This window comes from Sturnira hondurensis, unplaced genomic scaffold, assembly GCF_014824575.4.
Source record: "Sturnira hondurensis isolate 20B ecotype Veracruz unplaced genomic scaffold, ASM1482457v3 Scaffold0003090, whole genome shotgun sequence".
Lineage (NCBI taxonomy): Eukaryota > Metazoa > Chordata > Mammalia > Chiroptera > Phyllostomidae > Sturnira > Sturnira hondurensis.
This window is the reverse complement of record NW_028075721.1, coordinates 8,633,549-8,653,787: the sequence shown is the minus strand read 5'-3', so window position 1 is coordinate 8,653,787 and position 20,239 is coordinate 8,633,549. Positions and strand designations below refer to the sequence as shown.

Genomic DNA, 20,239 nt, shown 5'->3' with positions numbered 1-20,239 from the left:
TTTAGCTGTTTGGGAGGCTGGCGGGGAGGGCCACCATGCCTACAGTCACCCACCCGCATCTGGGTCCCCACTGGGCCCCACACCCCCGACCTCCAAGCACCTACAACACAACAGAGCTTCGTGGCGCCCGGAAAGACACGGGGCTGCTGCCCGGAGCACCTCGGGGCTCGGGGAAGATCTGCTGACCCCGGGATTCGGCTGCAGCCACAACGCAGCACCCCGTAATCAAGACTCAAGAACAGAGCCACCGCCCCACTCTGAGCAGCCAGTTTCTGACCACCGCCCGACGAAACAACCAGTGGCTCAAGTCAGAGAGGAAAAAAAGACTTCTCTGGTTTCTTTAACTGTTCTCGCACCAGACCGGTTTTTCTCCCAGAACTGACTGATGGCAGGCCATTCGGTTCAGTTTTCAGACGGACCACAGAAGAAGGACCAAGAAACACCTCGAAGCCCAAGACTGTCTCTGATGCAGCATCACTCTCCGGGCCCACGCTCAGATCAAGACCTGGGACCAGACGCCACCAAGAACCAGGACTTCCGCCTGCACGAAGGGGGACGAGCTCAAAGGGCACGTGCGTTTCCCACGCCCCATTCCTCCCTCCATTTGCACACGGTACTTCAAGGTGGGCCCCCTCGTGCATGACCTTTCTTGGCCAGGGGGGCTTGCCGGCATGCCCAGATAACTCTGCTCCCTCGTCCTTCGCCTCTGTGTCCACGGCCCTTGCCCGTTCGCACTCCTACATCTGTGATCATTTGATTCCTCTGCAGCACCGCCATCAGACTTTCAGGTCTGGGTCTCTTCTCTGCTGCACGTCAGCACCTAGCGTGGCACCTGGCACTGCACCTGGCACAGACCGAGCACTCCACAAGTATGTGTCAATAGGCACGCACTGACAAAGTGCAGAAGCCGTGCGTCCTAAATTGCTTGACACTGTAGCTGCACAAATGTATAGACTTTAAGGAGCTCAGCGCAATCAGAACTGATACAGGGGGTCAGTTAGAAAACTCACGGTAAACCCCAAAGTGGAATATTATACGGCGGTTTAAAAGAATGAGGCGGTTGTCTAAATACTGACATGCACAAGAAAGCACTGAGATTTACTGTTGCAAGAAAGAGCTAGCCACAGACCAGTACGTGAGAATAAATCATTTAAAAATGTATACATATAATTAAGTGGTCATATAGGAAAGATAAACACTAAACTCTAAATGCTGGATTTCTCAGCCTTGGCTGGTGTGGCTCAGTGGATTAAGCGCCAGCCTGCAAATCAAAGGGTCACTGGTTTGATTCCCAGTCAGGGCACATGCCTGAGTTTCGGGCCAGGTGCCCAGTAGGGGGCGCATGAGAGGCAACCACACATTGATGTTTCTCTCCCTCTCTTTCTCCCCCCACTTCCCCTCTATCTAAAAATAAATAAATAAATAAAACCTCTTTTTAAGACAGTGAATAGTGGATTTCTCAACAATACAGGACTATAGGAGGCACTTAGTTTCTAGGTATTACATTTCTGCCCTGTGCAAATTCTTTACATCACACGTTACAAAGCTTGTCATATTCAGTGGTTTAGATCCCAGCTTGCTGTGTGACCAGTAGCAAGTTACTTAACCTCTCTGAAGCTCCATGACTTCATCCACAAAACTGAGATAAAACAGTTACTGTCTCTTGAGACCATTAGGAGGACTGGTGTGAGATATATAATACATGGTACAGCACCTGGCACCAAGTCAGTGCTCAATAAATAGCAGCTATTCTTACTGTTTTCATTCTGTATTATTTCTACAATGAAATATATATGTCAAGTTTGTCTTTTGAAAGTCCCTTGGTGACAACTGCACAAGAAAAGGCCCCAAGTTTTGGCGAAGCCCTCTGTCCAGCTTCGGGCGCCCGCTCTAAAGGAGCAAATGCAGGTATTGTCCTGCGGTCTCACACGTCCGAGTGGGAATCAGCTGCTACCCTAAAACCTCCCAGCCTTCCTTGCAGCTTCCCGGAGAAGGCCCGCAGTTCCCACCTTATCCCCCCCAGCCAGGGTGTGGCTAAAAAGCTCTGGTCGCCTCCTGAGATTTCCCCTGAGATAACCTAATAAAGCAAACTGCTCCATCTATACGGGCACGCGGGCGGATGTGCTGTGAGGAGCTTGGCAAAGAGGCGCGAGGCAGGTCCCGGGCTCTCCCTCCGCCCTTTCCTTCCACCCAGAAGCCTGTAGGGATCCAGTTGATGAAGCTCAGAGAAACCAGGCACACCTGCCTGGCTGGACACGTCCCATGTTAGAAGCCCCCAGGGCTTACCTGCACACTCAGGTAGAGCCTTCGGGGGCTGCCGGGGCCGGCACGGTCCACGCTGAGGGCCCGGCACTGAGCTAGGGCCGGACGAGCCGCACTTCGGGCACCAGAGTCTTCATCACCGCCGGCTGGAGTGTCTTTTCCACGCCCTGTCCCAGGACAGAAAGATAGGTGAGGCGCTCCGGCTGCTGGTCACGGGCCGCTGGGCAGGGCCGTGGCTGAGCTCGGCTTGCATACACTCCAGCCAACCCAGGGGCGGTGAGAAGGGACGCACATGCTCTCACACGCCTGCCCTGCATGGAAGGAAGCCTGGCACTGGGCAGGGGATGAGCGCTCTTCTTACCAAAAGCTACTCCAAGGTTCTCTCCAAGAGGGCACCCAAGACCCTCTCGGGCTCCCCTCCCTCCACTGTGGCTTTGGAACTCACACTTGCTCATGAGCGCCATCTGCAGAAGGCCGCAGAGGAAACCTTACCAAGCTAGCTGTGCTAATTAATCATCCAAGGTGCGCCCTAGGGCCACAGCTTTATTACCCTGGCTGCCTCTAGGTGGCAACTTCTCCCCTGCCTTCATTAAGGCCAACCCCACACTGGGTGGCCTGGTCCCTGAGACCTCAGAAAGCACGCTTGGGACTGACTAGCTAAAGAGCATCCCTCAGGCCTCCAACACGTCTCCTGTCTCACCAGATCTCACCTGTCTCACCAGGTCGGGGAGAGAGCTGACTATGGCATCCACACCCCTCCACCCCGCCTCAACCCCCACCACAGCCTGCAGGGCCACCCCCACCACTGCCCGCAGGGTGGGAGGGGGCCACCTCACAGGGCAAACGGTCACCGCCCTGGGCTGTGATGAGATGTATCCCGAATGCCAGCCAGGGCCCTAGTGCTTTCCAGGCCTTACTACCCTCCTGGATCCTCAGTTTCCTTGTCAATGAAATGAGATAAGGAACCAAACTCACAGTCCTGTGGTGAGGACAAAAATACATGACCCACACAAAGTGCTCCCACAGTGCCAGGTCCCCAGAAAGGTGGGGGCCCACGGTCAACTATGTTGGCAGAGACCCTACCCAGTGTGGCAGGCACTATGCATAGCTTTCCACACACCGGATTTCACTTGACCTTTATCTCAAAGTTTTAAAGTGGGTAAAAGCCTGTGTAAGCACAGAATCCTCCCAACACTCATCTGACAGACCTACATGGGCACATGCATGCACGTGAAAACAGGCATGCACATACATGCACGTGCACAGCTATGCACACGTGTGCACACACACACAACTTGGGGGGACGATCTACAATGTTTAGTGACGAGCTTACACTAGCGTCATTTTACTGCACTCCACAGATTCTGTGCTTTTTACAAATTGAAGGCAAGACCCTCCACCAGCAAAAAGATGAAAACTCGCTTTATGGCCACAGTCTCTTTGTTGCAGTGGTCTGGAACCGAACCCGCAATATCTCCAAGGTGTGCCTATTTGTATTTTTTTATACTTTAGGGGTTTTGTTTTTAGTTTTTCAAGGACACATGTGTTTTGCTTCTTGTTGTTGAGGTTTTTTAAACCACAAAAGCAATACTTGTTCCGATTCCATTTGTAACTCTCAGGACAATCTCGTGGGGTAGACGCCAGCTTCAGCCCCTCCAGGCAACCGGGGCTACCCGACCTCAAAGACCAATCTTTCCCTGTCCCAGTCTCACTGTCCCCACCCAGAGAGACCTTGGAGGGCATCACTATGGCTGCCACTAATGGCACAAATGTGCTGGGAGAGAGGAAACCAAAGAGGAGCTTGCTGCGAGCCCTTCCGGGGCCTCAATTTCCCCTTCTTTCAATGCGCAGTCCTGGACCCGAAGGCCAGAAAGGGTTCTGCTAGCTCAGACAGGCCGGCGATCCAACCCTTTCCCTGCAGATCCAACCCTTTTCCCAGACAGCAAACACCCAAAGGCATCTTGCCTGAAGACACGGCTCTCCCCTGACACTTCCAGGAAGGCCTGCCCAAGCCACACTTGGGAGAGAGGGTCAAGGGTAGCTCCCCAGCCCTGGCAATCCAGACAATCCAGCCCCAACCCAGAATCAGAGTTGCTGCTCACTTCTTGACGTGGGAGGCACCAGGGGACATGACCCAGAAAGGAGAGCTGGTGTTGACAGTTCCCCTAGGGGGGCAGCGGGGGGCCCAGACTCGGGAATTCCTTCCCTACTCACCTGCTGTGGCGGGCACCTAGTAAAACCACCTGAATGGCGCCAAAAACCGGGCGCAGGGCACCCAAACGCCGCCAGGCCCCCACTCCGGAGCAGCCTCAGTCCACTCCTCCCGCCATCCGCGGGCCAGCCCAGGCAGGATCAAGTGTCAGCGGCGCGCAGGGAGCCGGGCAGCCACCTCACCTACCTTGTTTACCAGCCACGGGCAGGAACCGGAGGGAGACCCTGAGCGCTCCGCCAAGGACCGGCGGACAGCAGAGCTACCCCGACCTGGCCCCTGGCCGGCCGGGACCGCGTGGCAGTTGGCAGCGCTCTGCCCCTGCTCTCGGGGCTGCGTTAAAGTGTAACTCGGCGTCCGCGACTTCTCAGCACAGGCAGCGCAGGGCAGCAGCCGCGGCGAGATTGACGCCCCGACTCCACGCCCGGCTCGGCTCGCCGGCTGCCGGACCCTGTAATTTACCTGACAGCTCTGACTGTGCCTAGGAACTTGCGAGAAACCTCGCTCTCATCTCTGGTATCTGGAGGAAGGAAGGGAAATAAAGAGGCATTTTAAAAATGCGGACTCACCAGTTCTCAACCTCCCTGGGCCGGTGTGTGGGAAAGGGCGGGCGGCCGGGCTGGCTGGGGCGGGGCGAGCCATCCCCGGCTCGAGCTCCGGGGCCCGGCCCACTCTCCACAGGCCGCGCAGCGAGGGCGTGGCTCCCAGGTTCCAGGTCCGGCGAGACTGGACCATGGCCCGGGGCTCAGCAGCCTCCTCCCGGCCCCCGGCAGCCTGCGGAGACAGCAAGGGGAGAAGAGATTGAAGACGGCTGGCCTGGCCGGAGCCGGGACCTGGAGGATCTGCGCCAACTCCCATGTCCCCCAAGAACCTCAGGGCTCACAGGAAAAAAACGGGCGGGTCACCATTCGGGACAGGGAGGCTCAGAAGGGGGCGAGGAGCCCATCGGGTGTGTCAGCAGCACAATGTGGAGATCCCACTCCCGACCCCTCCACTCGGAGCCTGGCAGTTGAAGACTAGCTGGGTCACAGCCCCACTGCGAGGAAGCATGAGTCAAAGGCATCTCTGCAAATCTAATCAGAAGGGACCCTGATGGTTGCCAGTGACTAGTTAGGTTTGTATATCAAATTCTCTGCAAGTCAGCTCATTCATGTATTCAAACTACAACACAGCAGGCAAGGAGTTGAGATACAAAGATTCATTCATTCTTCATTTAATTATTATTTATTGAGTGCCTGCTGTGTGCCAAGCACCTGCCAGGAGTCCTCTTTGATCAAGAGAAGCAGGGCCTCAAAGCTCCCTGTGGGGAGGAAGGTAAACACTTCAACAAACCTCCACAGTCACACCAGGCTGCAAGGAGGCCCCCGGAGCTCTGGGAGAATGGGGGTGGGGTGGGGAGCACAGCCCAGATAGAAAGCCCATAGATCCCTTATAAACTGAGCAAATGAACAGAACAGATTTCCCGCGTTCACTGCACAAATTTTTATTGAGCATGTATTGTGTGCAAAGCAGCCTTGAGGGCATTTGAGGTGACCAAGCTAGGGTTCCAGACTTAGGGACTCTTGGCGTTAACAGTGATGCCATGTACCCAAGAAGCCTAGTGAGTGAGCCCAGAGAGGCAACGTGGAGTTTGCTTTTGGTTTTAAAGTGGAGTTGGAAGCACCCAAGGACTTCTTACTGGTTCTACGTGGGTTGAATACCACTTTTCCTGCCTGTCACTGCACTGACTGCTTTCTACCAGGCAGCCAAGGCATCTATCTGACCAGTGTCCTTCTCTCCTGATCCTCTGTGGCTCGCTGCCCAGGGGGAAGCTCGCAGGAAGCCCCACAGCACCCAGCCTGGAGCTACAGCTACATCCACACCAAATATCCAGCGATGGCTTCTTGGCTGAACGCCCTGACAGAGCGAACACAAAGGCCCGGACAGAAGCTTGGAAGAGAGCAGGGCTGAATACGGAGACGCAGGGTCATGCAAACAAGAGGCAACCAGGGTGGGAAGAGTCCGCTCCAGGTGGGAGGACAGCTGGACAAGGGAGGTGGCAGGAGCACCAGGCAGGGGCACAGTGCTCAGCGGGGATCCGTGAGTAGGAAGGAGAGGATGGTCACTTCCCAGCGAACCATGCCATGGAGAGAGCGGACTGGAAGGGAGTCCCTGGGGCCCCTCTAAGGGACAGCGTCCGTGGAGCAAAGCAGAGGGCAAACCGAGGGGTGTGCAGGGGCTTCAGGAGCCACCACTTCCTTCTCAAAGAGAGGCTGCATTGAGAGCACATGGTACTGAGGAGCCACTGGGACATGTTAGGTCGCAGAGGGGAAGGAATGATGGAAGCATCCAGAGAGAAAAGGAAATAAGAGTGCAGGGACAGGTGGCCCTAAGACATGGTGACTGATGTTCGCAGAGCTGAACCCGGGAAGAATGCCAGGCTCCTGACTAGGGATTTGTGGTCCCTGCCTTCCTTGACTGAGGGAGACAGCCTGCAGGAGGGGGCTCCCAGGTGCAGTCTCACGGGGTCGGGGGGCAGGACTGGGCCCCAGGGGGCAGGACTGGGCCCCAGGGGGCAGGACTGGGCCCCAGGATAGGATGGAGGCTAATCTAACTGTGTAGGCCGTCTCCACTAAGGAACTGGAGGCCAGGGCGGGGGCAGTAGGCAGCCAGACAGCCTCTTCTCCAGACTGCCTGTCACGGAGTGGATCACACAAGCAACCCTAATGCCCAGCTACCCGATGGGCAAGGAGGGAGAGAGACGGGTTCCATCTGCATGCTGAACAGGGCATTGAATGTCAATTCCATGGTTGAGGGAAAAGACTTTTAAGGAGATCAGCTAAGTCTGAGGGGCAGGGACAGGAAGAGACAGTATTCCTGTGGCTTTGTGGAAGGAAAGTCAGGGAGGCAGCCAGGAAGATATCAGGAAGAAAGGGGAAGGGTGTGTGCAAGATCCTGAAGAGGAAAAAGCAGCTGAATTTAGCACAGAGTGTAAAGATCCAAAGTACAAGCCCAAAACCAGGGCTGCCACCAACCTAGCCCTCACGGGGTGGTGCCACGGGGGCATGGTGTCAGAGTGGCTGGTCCAAAAGCTGGTCCAGAACCTGGCTGTACCACTTACAGGATGTGTGACCTTGGGACAATTACTTTGCCTCTCTGGCCTCATCGCCTTCATCTGAGAATGGGCAGAACGCCACCACAAAGGATCGGTATACCCATTAGACAACGCACACATAAAGTGTTCAGAACAACACTGGTGTATGCAAAGAGCTCAAACGTTGTGTTTCTCAGTGGTGTCCCTCCAGGGGTATGAGAATACAGAGGGGCTGGCTTCAGGACAGGGGCACTGACTCTCCGGGTTCAGGCCACATCGACACAGCTGCAGCGCTCCCCTCCCCCCAAACCAGGGACAGTGCAATGACTGAGGGACTGACCTGACCACTTCTGTTGGGGAGGGCTTAGTCTCCCTGGGAGAGCGGGCAGAAGGTCAGGGAGGCTGGACAGGAGCTAGGACTGCCCCTACACACAGCCACCTGTCATGGGTTTTCCGGGACAACCCAGAGTTCAAAACCGCTGCTCCCTTCGTGCCCATAAGGGCAGCAGAACTCATCACCCTATGGCCCGAAAAGTCCAGTCAGTGAAGACACAGGGCTCCGTTCTGAGGCTGCATTCTTTGCAAATGACTCTCCCGGCCAAGGAGATGGCTACTTTATCAAGGGCATGGGCAACAGACCTGGGCAGGCGGAGGTCCTCACCTGGCCTGAAACCCATGAGTGAGCAAGGGAATGTAAAAGACCAGGGGTGGCCACCACCCACAACCTTGACACAGGAGGGTTGGGGGCTGGGGGTTGGGGGTTGGAGGCGTGCTTGAGAGTTCAAACACAGCTTCCTCTTTAAAATCTCCCAGGACCAGGCCCTTCGTTGCGCCAGAGTTCTGCTGAACTCACAACTGGGGGTTGAAGGAGGTGGCTTCCGGCTTGCTCTCCCTGCTGGGACCCCCCGGGCTGCTGCTGTCAATTGCTCGATTCTCCCACTGCCCAGGCGCTCTTTCCTAACCTTGGGGCTGGTCCGCATTCCCGGCCCTGAGAACTGCCCAGGGAACGTACGTGGTGGGAGGGCCCGAAACTGCAGCCTTCCAGGGAGCCCTGGGGCAGCGCTAACGGACACGCGGTTCTCCGGTAGGGTACGGCATTCCCGAGCCAATGAAATCGAAATGGGGGTCCTGAGGCGGCTCTGATCCTAGGGGACGTACCGCCCCATGCCCTGCTCTGGACCAGGACCGCGGTGGGGTTGGGGGAGGCAGAAGACCGCACAGGGTTGGGTCTCCCGGGCCCGGTCCTCCCCGCGCCTCAGAGGGGCCGGGCATGGGGATCCCGATGCAGGCAGGGTGGGCCCGGACGCGGCGCCCAGATCACCCGGGCCGGGCAGACGCCCAGCGCCCACCCCGCTCCCAGCCCACTCGAGCCCCAACTCACCGGCCTGGAGGAGGCAGAATCCCGGCTTCGCCGCAGCGCTGGGGGCTCGGCCGGGCTCCGCCAGCCGGCGGGAGGCAGGTCCACGCCGCCTCCTCTTCGGCCCGCCCCGCTCCACCCCTCCCGCACACTTTCCACAGGAAATGATTAACTCGGGCCGCGGCGCGTTCCCATGGCAACTGGCTCCAACCCAGTGGGGGGCGGCGGTGCGCGCGCGCTCCCGCACACTCACGCGAGCACTCACGAGCGCGCCGGCCCACGCCACGACTACCCGTGCTCCGCCCCGACCATCCCCTGTGTGCCGTGGTTCCTCGCACCCCGCGCACGCTAGTGCACATGTGCGCGCTCGCTCACCGGCGCACACACATGCCCATCACTCACCGGCGCACACGCATGCCCATGCGTCCCTGCACGGACTCACGCGCTGGTACACACCTCCCTCACACATACTCTAGTTGGTACGCTCCGACACATTCCCACACCAGTTCGTACATACATACTTTTGCACTTAAACTTAACACTCCAAGACACACATCTTCAAACCCTAGGACAAAACTTTCACATGCACTAGTTAGTACTCACGTACACTTACATGCCTCCTTGCTGCCCTTCACACACTCTCAAACTCAAGTACACGTTTTTTGACATTCTAACACATGCTTTTACACACACTTATACACTCTAGCTAGTACATGTATACACTGTCACATTCTCACATGCTTACACATGCACCCACATACTTCCCCACAGACACTTCACATGCTCCTTAGTACACACGTACACTTCCACATGCTGTGACCCATTCTCTCACACTCTAGTGACTGTGCACACACATATGCTTTCACACATTATCACACATTTTCACACACATGCTCTTATTAGCTCTGCCAGGAATACAGAGGCCAGGCTGCCTCTCCAGGCAGGGCACCCCGGCAGTCCTCCCCTCCCCCCAGGCAGATTAGTATCTCCCAGAGCGGGAGAGCTGCTTGGGACTTTTTAAGGTAAGGTATGCCTTTCAGCCCCAGTGAAAACTCCGTTGGAGGGCGGCAGCTCCCAGGGTAACCCCCAAAGGCCCTCCTGCAGATGCCTGGAGGAGCCGAGGAGAGACAGCTGACCCGGAGAAGCCACTCTGTTCTTTGTCTCCCAAACAGAGGCGGCATTTTACTCCGGAGTCAGCAGCAAGATTCCTCCTCCAGGGTGCGGAAGGAGGAGAAAGAAAGCAAGCTCAGAAGCCAGCCCAGTGCAGGCTGATGGTGCCGCAGATAATCTGAGGAGGGTGGGCACTCTGCCCCTTCCTGCTTGGCAGGGGATGATGACCCAGGAGCAGCAAAGAGGGGACTGAAGGGGGTCCTGCAGCCATAAGAGGTTCTGTCTCCTGCTGCTGCCCAGGCACTGGGCTGGTGGTCAAGAATCTCAACCAGCGACAGAGCCAAGGTTCAGGGCCTCAGATTGTCCCGGCTGCCAGAGCAGGACATTTACAGTCCCCCTGCTGGGCATGAGCTTAGTGTGTGTTTCATTTTCTAACCAAGATACCTGAGCAAAAACCCAACAGAGGATAAATGTTCCTTCCCTCGAATGGTTCCCTGGAGAGTTAGAGGCTTGCAGATAAAAGTCCCGGATAACCCACCCAAAGGGAGAGAGAACCATCATTTGAGAGTTACCTTCTCTAAATCTCCCTGCCCGCCCTCCTGACAGCCATGGTCAGGGGAACGGCAAGGTCGAATGAGGGTGAAATTTCTCCAGACCCCTGACCAAGTATCTCCCTTTGTTATAGTCCCTACTATCTGATTGGGGAGTGGGGGAGGTGTCTATGTTTCACATCCTCGAATAAAACCGGATGCCTCATCTTCCTTGCAGGCCGATACACCAGCAGTAACTACAGGTTCCTTCCAACAAAATCAAAGCCAGATTTTTAAGTTAATAATAACATTGCTTGTTCTTTATCTCTGATTGCAAAAGAAATAGATATTCATTGTAACCAGAATCCCACCCACTAGAGATAAATGCTGCCAACATTTTAGGACGGTCTTTTTGTTTTTGTTTTTTTCTGTGCACATAATAGCCACCATTTATTCAAGGCTAACACCGTGCCAGGCACCGCTCTAAGCTCTTTATAAACAAGAACCGGTTTAACCCTGAACACCCATGAGGTGGGCACTGTCATGGGTCCATTTTTAGAAGAGGAAACAGTCTCCAAAAGATCGCTCACACACTCGGGGTGTGATAGAACTAAGATACACCCAACTGGTGTGGCTGCAGAGGTACACACGCACACGCATATCGGGCTGTCCTGTGTGAACGGCTGCCAGAGTTCACTCAGATCAAAAGACCAGTGAAGGAAAAAGAGATTTCAGGCATTAAGAGGAAGCATTTTCAGAATTCTAGCAAAACTCTGACTTGCAATGTAAAAATAAATTGCTTTCTTTCTTTTTTAAAGATTTTATTTATTGACTTTTAGAGAGAGGGAAAGGAAGGGAGAAAGAGAGGAAGAGAAACATCGATGTATGAAAAATGCACATGCCTCCCCCACTGGGGACCTGGCCTGCAACCCAGGCGTGTGCCCTGACTGGGAATCGAACCAGCGACCTTTAGGGTTCGCAGGCTGGTGCTCAGTGCACTGAGCCACACCAGCCAGGGCACAGATAAATTGCTTTCTGATAGAAAAATTTAGTTTAAGAATGTGCAATGTCACCAGGAACTACATACCAATGACTTCAAGGTCATTTCTATGTTGGAAATGGTCACTGATGGCTTGCTGTGGAAACTGCCAGCTCTCCCCTGGCTACCGGGAAAGCGGAGGACTTGCCAGGTAGCCAAGAGCCCAAGAGTTCTGCTCAGAACACAGCGCACAGGCGTTTGCTTGACTCAGAGTAAAGCACACGCCAGGCTTCCGTGGTGCTGCAGAGTTAATGATTTAACGTGAGGTTTGGTCACCTCCAGGCCCCTGCAAGGTTGTTCTCCTCCCTATAAGCCTTGTCACACCTGCCCTGCTCCTATCTGCCTCGCCCCACCTTTACCCAACCTACTCCTGCTTGCCCTTCAAGTCCTTCAAGCATAGAGGTCACTTTCCTCAACCATCCTAGGCTCCAAAGTCACTTGACTCCTTACCTCCCTGCCGCCGCCCACCCACCTGCACTGGATGGTAATCAGCTCCTTGATTGACATCAGGGCCCTTTCCTGGCTTGACCGAAGGGAAGGCCTGTGCAGGGCCCACATCGCAGAGTCAATAAACAGACCAGGTACAAGCCAGTGGGGGAAGGACAGGGTACGTTAAACACCTCCAAACAGGCTTTCTTCCCGTGCAAATGCACGATAATTCCTATTGAGAGGAAGGAAGAGCCGGATCCCTAAGCAGTTATTTCCATGTGGTCAGTAAGGAGCACCCTAGCCGTTGTGAAAAGGGTGTATCTTTGCCTGAGTCTGGGCGAGAAATAGTTTCTTGAAGTCGGAGAACAACATTCTGGGCTTACAAGTCACATAGTCAGTAATCCTGAGCCGACTGAACACTGCATCTTGCAGCAGCCCTGAAGGAGTCCGTGGTGGACGACACTGGGAGAGCTGGTGGGGCAGGGGCGGGTGGAAATCCGCAGTGGGGACAGGCACACTCTGCCCCTCACCCTTGGAGCAGGAGTCTGATCATTCAGCCTCTAAGCACGGTGGGTGGGCTGGCCTGCTAGCTCTCAGGAAGCCACGCCCCCTCTGCAGCCTTGTAGCTCCTATCCCTCTCAGCCAGACTCAGCACCCACAGGCACTGGGTGAACAAATGGGACCTTTCACCCCTTCGGCTCCCTCTGGGTCCTCCCCGGCCCTGTCTGAGGGTGCCTAGTTTCTAAAAGCTGTGTCGACAGAAAAAAAGATTCTCCCGTTCCCAGAGGTCTCTGCAGGGAGCAAGGCAACCCTCCTCCCAACAAAACCGCCTTGCGTTCAAATCTCTAGACAGCGACTCCTTTCTGCATTTGCCAGTGAGGGGAACCTAAAACCTCTTATGACCTAAGAGAGAATTCGGCAAAGATAACCCTCCCCTGGCTCCAGGACAGAAAGCAAACAGATTTTTCCCTTTATCATTTCCTGTGGTCTAAAAAATGAAAGGAATGCAAACAATGAGGAGGTATGCACTTTTACTGGGTGATAAAAAGATTTAGCAAGAAAGGTGGGGAGGGCGTGGGGGATAGCCCTGCCCCCACCCTTCCTCTGGGAGTCTGGGCTTCAAAGGCGGTCCAGAAGCCAGGGGAGCTCCATCACCCAAATGCTCCTGGCTTCACTCCTTGCTCCTCAATCATCCTGTCTCCCTGTTCGAAGCCAAGACATGTATTATTAACTCCTTCCCACTTCCCCATTCATTTCTCCCCATCTGCTGCAAATTCTAGGTGTCTGAGTTTACTTTTTCTTTTTTCCTGCACAAATGTAGTAGAAACCAAGAGAGGAAAAAGCCCGCTATCCCACCATCCTTAACTTACTGGGCCATTGGCCCAGATTTTCTCTTTGGTACTTGACTTTGAACAGGCGTTATTCTGTATTAAGGAGAGACAGGATAGAGCGATGGTTAAGACTGAGGGGGTCAGGAAGTCCTGGGTTTGACCCCTGGCAAGGTCACTTCCCCGTGCTGCGGTTTTCTGCTATGACCGTGAGAGTGGAACCAGTACCTGACCCACTGGGTGCTAGTAACTAAATAGCAGCAAGCAGGGCAGACCTGTGGGGAGCCCACCACAGCCGGCATTTCACAGTCAGCAGGAGTTTGCAGAGGGAGGCGGAGTCTGCACAATTTTCTATTCTGCCTTTCCTCACTTAAATCCGTGTACTCATTTCCCTTTTCCTTCTAAGGCCTGCTCTTTCCTGAACTTCAGGCCCCAGACCAAGGACAAGGCCCCGGTCCCATTCCACGTTGGGGTGCCAGTGTCTTGGGGAGCCACCCATGCTGGACCCCATAAAAATGACTGGGAAAAAATCGCTTTCAATGACTGCATAGTACCCCGCTGAACACTGCCCTGACCGGCCTGGCCGTCCATGGGGTCAGATAGCTCCCACTTTTTTGCTTTTATAAATAAAACTGCTGTCAACACGGGCTCACTTCCCCACAGCCTGTTTCATTCCCTGGACGGGAAGGTGGGGATGAACAGGGGGCTGTTAATCTCATAGACTTTTTCTGAATAAAAAGTCTAGGCTTTTTTTTTTTTTACACTTTCTAACCATGTTGCCAGATTGCCATCAGGACGTCTGTCCCAAATTTCCACTTTACACTGTCGTTGGCAGCATTTTTGATGGCAACTACTTTTCGCGCTAATTTGCAGTTTTTCTCTTGGATCTGCAGTTCCCGCCGGCTGGTTCCCCTGTGAGGCAGGAGGCATCTAAAAAGACGTCTGCGACCCGGCTGTCAGGAGAGGGGTAGCAGTCTGGCTCCTGCGCTGGGTTTCTGTCTGCTGGGTGGGGCGGGGCGAGGCGGGGCTGAGCACTGAGTCAGCGCGCCCCCTCCCTGTCTGCTCTTTCACCTCTCGTCACCTGCCTTTCCAGGTGGGGTTGGGAACATCCCTCAACCCCAGGAGATTCTGTTCAGGGGGCCACCGGCATCGTGAAGGTTACCCAAGCTCTGGCCCCCGGCTGGCACTTCCTTCTGGCTTCTTGCAATGAAGAGATCCGGCATCTGCAATCAACTCTCGGTTCCTAGCGGGGCAGGCTGGACTCGGCAGAGGCAGCGGCCAGGTGAGGGGAGCCCTGTGATCCTGAGGGACGGCAGCCACGGCTCCTGACCACCCTGCCAGCCTCTTGGCACTGCCAGCATCACTCAGCCAGGTTCTTCGGTGGCCCCGGGGCTTCCCCCGCCCCCCCCACTCTGGTCTTCCTTCTCTGGGGGTGGCCTTGTTTGCAAACAGCCACAGGAAGTTTTGATGCTGTTGCTGAAGCACACTCCCACAGCTCTGGGTTCTTAGTCATCGCTGACAAGTCTCAACCTCCTGCCTGCCCTGCTGACATCGCCGGCTCCCAGGTGACGGGACGAAGTGACTAGGTGCTCCGTCGGTCGTTTCAGCGGCTTCCATTCGTCATCTTCGCTGGGGAGGGGGAGAACCTCCACCCGTCCCAAACAACTGGACTGTCTGGGGCCTGCCTGGAAGAGCAGGGTGGGACCTGACTTCGATTTAGTGCAGTTCTGCTGAGGGACAGGTCGGTCCCAAACACGGGCCTAACCCTTTTACACACCCTTTTTTAAATGATAGGCCTTTGCTATCATTTAATCCTCAGAACACATGCAGTAGGTGCTATTGTTGCCATTATACAGATGGAGAAACTGAGACTTTGCGTTATCAGAATGGTGGGGTGGAGGCCCATGAACGAGTCAGTGGCCGCTGTGGGAAGGCAGCTTGGAGTGCTGGGAAAAAAGGCTGGTACCTGGAGACAGGAGTTGTGTCCCCAAGCACGCATGGGCTTGCGCTGATTTCCTCCCCTCTCTGGGTCTCCTGTCCCGGTCTCCTGTCCATCCCTGGGTAGTGGGGGTGGGGCGCTGGTGACCTTCCTGGCACTAACGCACAGTGCCAGGGATGACTACAAGGGAAGGGTCCTTTCTGCTCAACATCCGGGCCTCTGCTTTCATTCTTTGCAGTTGCTCCACAAAAGAACACCAGCTCGAGAAAGGAGATCAGTGGCTTGGGGGCCGGGGGGGTGTGGAGGGCCTGCCTCTCCAGGCAGATGGCCCAGCCTTACTGGGGCCAAGGAAGCTGCATCTCGGAGACTGACCACCTTCTGAGAGTCCCAGCCCCGGGGTCAAGCAAACCCACGTGCCTGCCAAGCTCCTGCTTGTCAATAATTTATTAGAATGTCACTCGGCTCCGAAGACTTTCAACCTGGCATCCTGCCTGTGCCCAGCAACACACAGCAGCTGGGCACCACTCCCCTGGGCAGGCTGGCCGTCCGCACAGCCTTTGCAGTGGGCTGCTTTGGAGGGAAGAGGCCCAAGAACTCCAGACACCCAGAGCAGCTGGAGAGTCACAGCCTAAAGGCAGACCTGAATGCTCTCCTGGCCTGAAACCTAAACCAGGCCTGGTGGACAGGCTGGCGCTGGGCTGGGGGATGCTGCCTTCCTCCTCCTGCCGAGGGGTGCCCGTGCTGCTCTTGGCCCTGCTCTGTGGGCTGGACCCCAGGTTGGCCAGCTCCAGAGTCCAGGTTTTGAGCCGCTGCGCTGTACTGCCTCTCAAGGCCATGGTCAGTGAGGTCCTTGCTGCCCCGGGCCAATCCTCAGCACGCGTGTGAGGCTCTTTGGCATCTGCCTGCTGTGGAACTGCCCCACCTTCTCTCCCACTGATTCCCCCAGGTGCCCTTTTTCTGCTGCTTGAGTTTACTGCGTGTTCACGCCTCCTCACCTGTGCTCACGCAGTTACCTCCATGACAACGGCCCATTCACCTGGTGAGGCCCCATGGGCATTAGCACCCCTTCCTCCACCTGCCTGGTCAGAGCTCTCCTGAGACCACCTACCTTTCCCTTAGCTCATTTCCCCTTAGTCCCCTCCCTCTTGAGAGGGGCATGTCTGTCTTCTCCATGAGGCTTGAGCTCCCTGAATTCAGGCTCCATGCTGTGTGACCTTGGGGGAAGGCCGTTAACTTCTCTGAGCCTCGATGTCCTCATAAATGGCAGCCCTAACAATAATAGTTATTATTATTATTATTGATAATATTTATTAAGCATTTATGCATCAGGCACTACAACTAAGTCCTTTATGTTATCTCATGTGACAGATGAAGAAACTGTCACAGTACAATAATAGTTATTATTATTATTATTATTGATAATATTTATTAAGCACTTACGTGTCAGGCACTACAACTAAGTCCTTTCTGTCCCCCCATGTGACAGATGAAGAAACTGTCACTGTCGTTAGGACTACCCCGTTATTATTCCTGCGATCCTTTCTCCTGCCACAAAGCCTGGCATGCAGCAGACACTCAGATCCTGTTCGTTAAATTCAGTTGTGGGTGAAAATGGGAGGGGACTTGGACAGGGAGAGAGTTCCATAAACAGAGCCTTGCACATGCTCCAGAATACTCAGGCCTAGCCCTGGCCTGGATGGGGTGACTCCACCTTTGGAGCTTGAGTGAGGCCAGCAGACAGTGGGGGCAGGGGGGCTGGGTGGTCTGCTTTCACCTTTCAGCCCTGTCTTTGCCCCTGGAAATAGTCTCGGCCCAAACCAGCCCTGCAATGCTCAGAGATCCTTGCCGGACGGGCCTCCTGGTAAAGGCTGCCTGAGGCTCTGAGGTCCTCGGTGGCTGACTAGGGGCAAATCTATGCACATTTGTCATCAGAACAGCTTCAGGGTTGGTTTGGCCGGCTCAAGGCCATGGGTACGGAATGTTCCCCGTCTCCGTGTTTTCCTGCTTCAGCCTGGGGAACCGTTCACAGGAAGGGCTCAGCTGGGCCACCCGGCCCAGCAGACAGGCTTTTATAACCTTGACTTTATTCAGGAGTCCTGTCCCTTTCCCCGCAGAGGCCTCCTCTGCCCTGGTATAAATTAGTGGACAAGAACAAGGAAGGATGCAGTCGAACCCTCTTCCTGCTCCTCCTGGTCCATGTGCCTGGTGCTGTAGGGCATGGGAGGGAGGGGACTCTCCACTTCTGATAGCTCCTCATGTCCTCAGAACATCCCCATTTCCGGGTGAACAACTGGGACCCTAAAAGATCAAGTGGCCAGTGCAAGGAAAATGCCAGAACCAGCTCTTCTGAGGCCACTTCTCGCCACTGCGTACTCTTACTTGAAACCCGCACCATGGCACTTCTTACCCCAAACCCAGAAGCTGTGACAGGCCCCAGAGGAAGGTGGAAAGTGGGAGTCAGGCCTGTTTGAGAGTCTGGAGGGGCCCAGAGGCCTCTGTCTCCCTCCCCTCCTGCCGAGGGAGGGTCTCTGAACAGAAGTCGGGCAGAAGGCAAGGGCCCTGCCTGCCCGACTGTGGGGAGACTCCGGGCTCAGGACCGTCCAGAGAGCTGCAGCTGGCGCTCCTCATCGGCGTGTCACGAAACCACAGCGGGCTGCGGGGTGACAGCCAGCTGCTCCGGGTGTCGGAGGAATGTCGCTGCCAGACAGGTTTATGAGGCATCTGTCAAGGTGGAATCCAGAAACCAGGCCTGGGCTCTTGCCACGCCGGGCGGCTCCCAGGAGGTTACAGACACGGGGCAGCCATCACCCCTCCCCCAACAAGGGCTCCTGGAGACCTACCCTCCAGGTCTCACCCCGTGCAGATTCATGGGAACCCTCCACCACCCCCAGGGGCAGCCGCCCCATCCAGACAAGGACTTATGGAGACCACAGCCTGGACAGCCACACCACCCTCACCCCCAGCAAGGTTTGAGGCCAGGGAAATTGCAGGGGCTGTCCCCCAGCCACTGTCTGTAGCCATAACAACCTACCGAGAAACCATTATTAGGGATAATTATAGTCATGTGTCAAATAACAATGTTTCGGCCACCAACGAACCACATATACGACAGTGGTCCCATGAGGTCCCAGAGGGGTCCCATGAGGTTACCAGAGGGGATGGGGGGAGGACAGAGAGTGTAAAGGGGGTCAAACCTAGGGTGACTGAGGGAGGTGAGGCTTCGGGTGGTGGGCACACGACAGAGCACACGGGTGTCGTTCTATAGAGGTACCCCTGAAACTTACATCATCTTATTAACTCCTGCTGCCCTAGTAAACTTACCTTAAAAAAATTACGGTGGAGCTGAGAAGTTCCGAAGGCCTAGTGATGTCGTAGCTGTGGTGATGTCACAGCACAAGTCATCACAGCACAGGAAGGTTCCAGGCCTGCACGGTCCCTCACCCCACCCTCACGGACTCACTCAGGGCAAGTTCCGCCTGCGGGATCCGTTCATGGCACGTGCCCTGTGCGGGGTGGGGGTGGGGCACCCACTTCTGTCTTTCCCGTCGCATTTCTGTAGTGCCTTCGCTGTGGTTAGACGCCCAAATACTTACTGCTTGGTCACAATTGCCAGCGGTACTCAGCACAGTCGCGTGCTGCACAGACTTGTAACCCGGGAGCAGCAGGCTCTACCGCGCAGCCCAGGCGCGCAGCAGGCCAGGCCGCGACCCTTTGCCCCGGCGCACTCTGCGCTGTCCGCACATCGGCAAATCTCCTGAAGGCAGGTTTCTCAGAGCGCGTCCCCATCGGTCAGCGGCACGTGAGTGCAGAAGAATGACAGCAGTGACACGGAGCTTGCTGTGAGCCAAGTGCCGCAGGGAGCCCTTCTTCGGGATGTGTTAGGGTCCTGTGGCCGCTGCGACAAGTCATCACAAACCGGGAAGCTCAGACAACCTGTCCTCTCGCAGTTCTGGAGTCTGGAGCCTCAGTTCGAAGCGTCGGCGGGGGCAGGCTCCCTCCGATGGCTCTAGGGGAGAATCCTTCTTTGCCTCTTCTGGCGACGGGCGGCTGCTGGCTGTCCTCGGCGTTCCTCAGCTTGCAGATGGATCACCCCAATCCCTGTCACCGCTCCCACGCAGTGTTCTCCTTTCCGTGTGTCCGTGTCTCTTTCTCAATCCCTCTCTCCTTGTAAGGACGTCAGTCATATTGGATTGGGGCTCATTCTAATCTAGTGCAACTTTATCTTAACTTGATTCCATCTGTGAAATCCCCTTTCCAAATAAGAGCATATTTGCAGATTCCGCAGGGACGTGAATTTGTGGGAGGCACGATTCAACCTGGTATAGCCCATGTAATCCTCCCAACCACACTGGCACCACTCTTATTTCCACTTTACAGATGACAAAACTGAGGCTCAAAGAGGTTAGGTAACTTGCCCAAAGTCACACAGCTGGGAGTGCTACCCAGTCTCTCTGGTTCATTGTCCCAGACATGATCCTTATCACCATCCCCGTCACAGGGGCCTAGAGGCTCAACGTTTGCAAAGCTTCTCCTGGTCACTGTTATACTTTCTTCTTGCCACTGCAACCTTGAAGCCCTGGTTTGTGGTTTACCAAAGAAACAGGCTGTTCATTAACTCGGCCAAGGTCACACAGCTGGAGGGTGGCAGGGCTTTTGACCTCAGGTCCAGCACGCTCCACCACGTAGACCCCAAGGGGGTCTAATGGGAATATTCCAGGGCTTTACCAAGCCGGGTTGGGGGGAGTTTACCCAGGCGAGCCATGGCCTTGCTGCATCTACTGATAATGCCTGCTTCAGCCCCACCTGCCAAGCTCACGGAAGCTATTGTGAATCTGCCGCTTAAATTCACCTCCTCAGGTTTCAGCCCCTGGTCCCTGGCTTCTCTGCCTGCAGCAAAGCCAGCTACTGGGACTGTCAGAAGTCGAGAAAAACCAGGTCAAGAATCCACACGGCTCACAGCCAA

General features: G+C 55.4%; 1 protein-coding gene across 4 annotated transcripts in view; it reads right to left on the bottom strand.

The window, feature by feature from the left end:
- Positions 1-20,239, bottom strand: part of KIFC3 (kinesin family member C3) — a 63,251-nt gene that overhangs the window by 24,463 nt on the left and 18,549 nt on the right. For 2 of the 4 annotated variants that reach the window (XM_037041626.1, XM_037041627.1), the window contains 2 exons: positions 5,041-5,245; positions 2,287-2,429 (listed from right to left, as the gene is read on the bottom strand). In XM_037041626.1, the coding sequence (XP_036897521.1) occupies positions 2,287-2,429; positions 5,041-5,245 (348 nt within the window). Of the gene's footprint in view, positions 1-2,286; positions 2,430-5,040; positions 5,246-8,925; positions 9,029-20,239 lie in introns of those variants that run through there. The other 2 variants (XM_037041629.1, XM_037041630.1) reach the window with 2 other exon arrangements.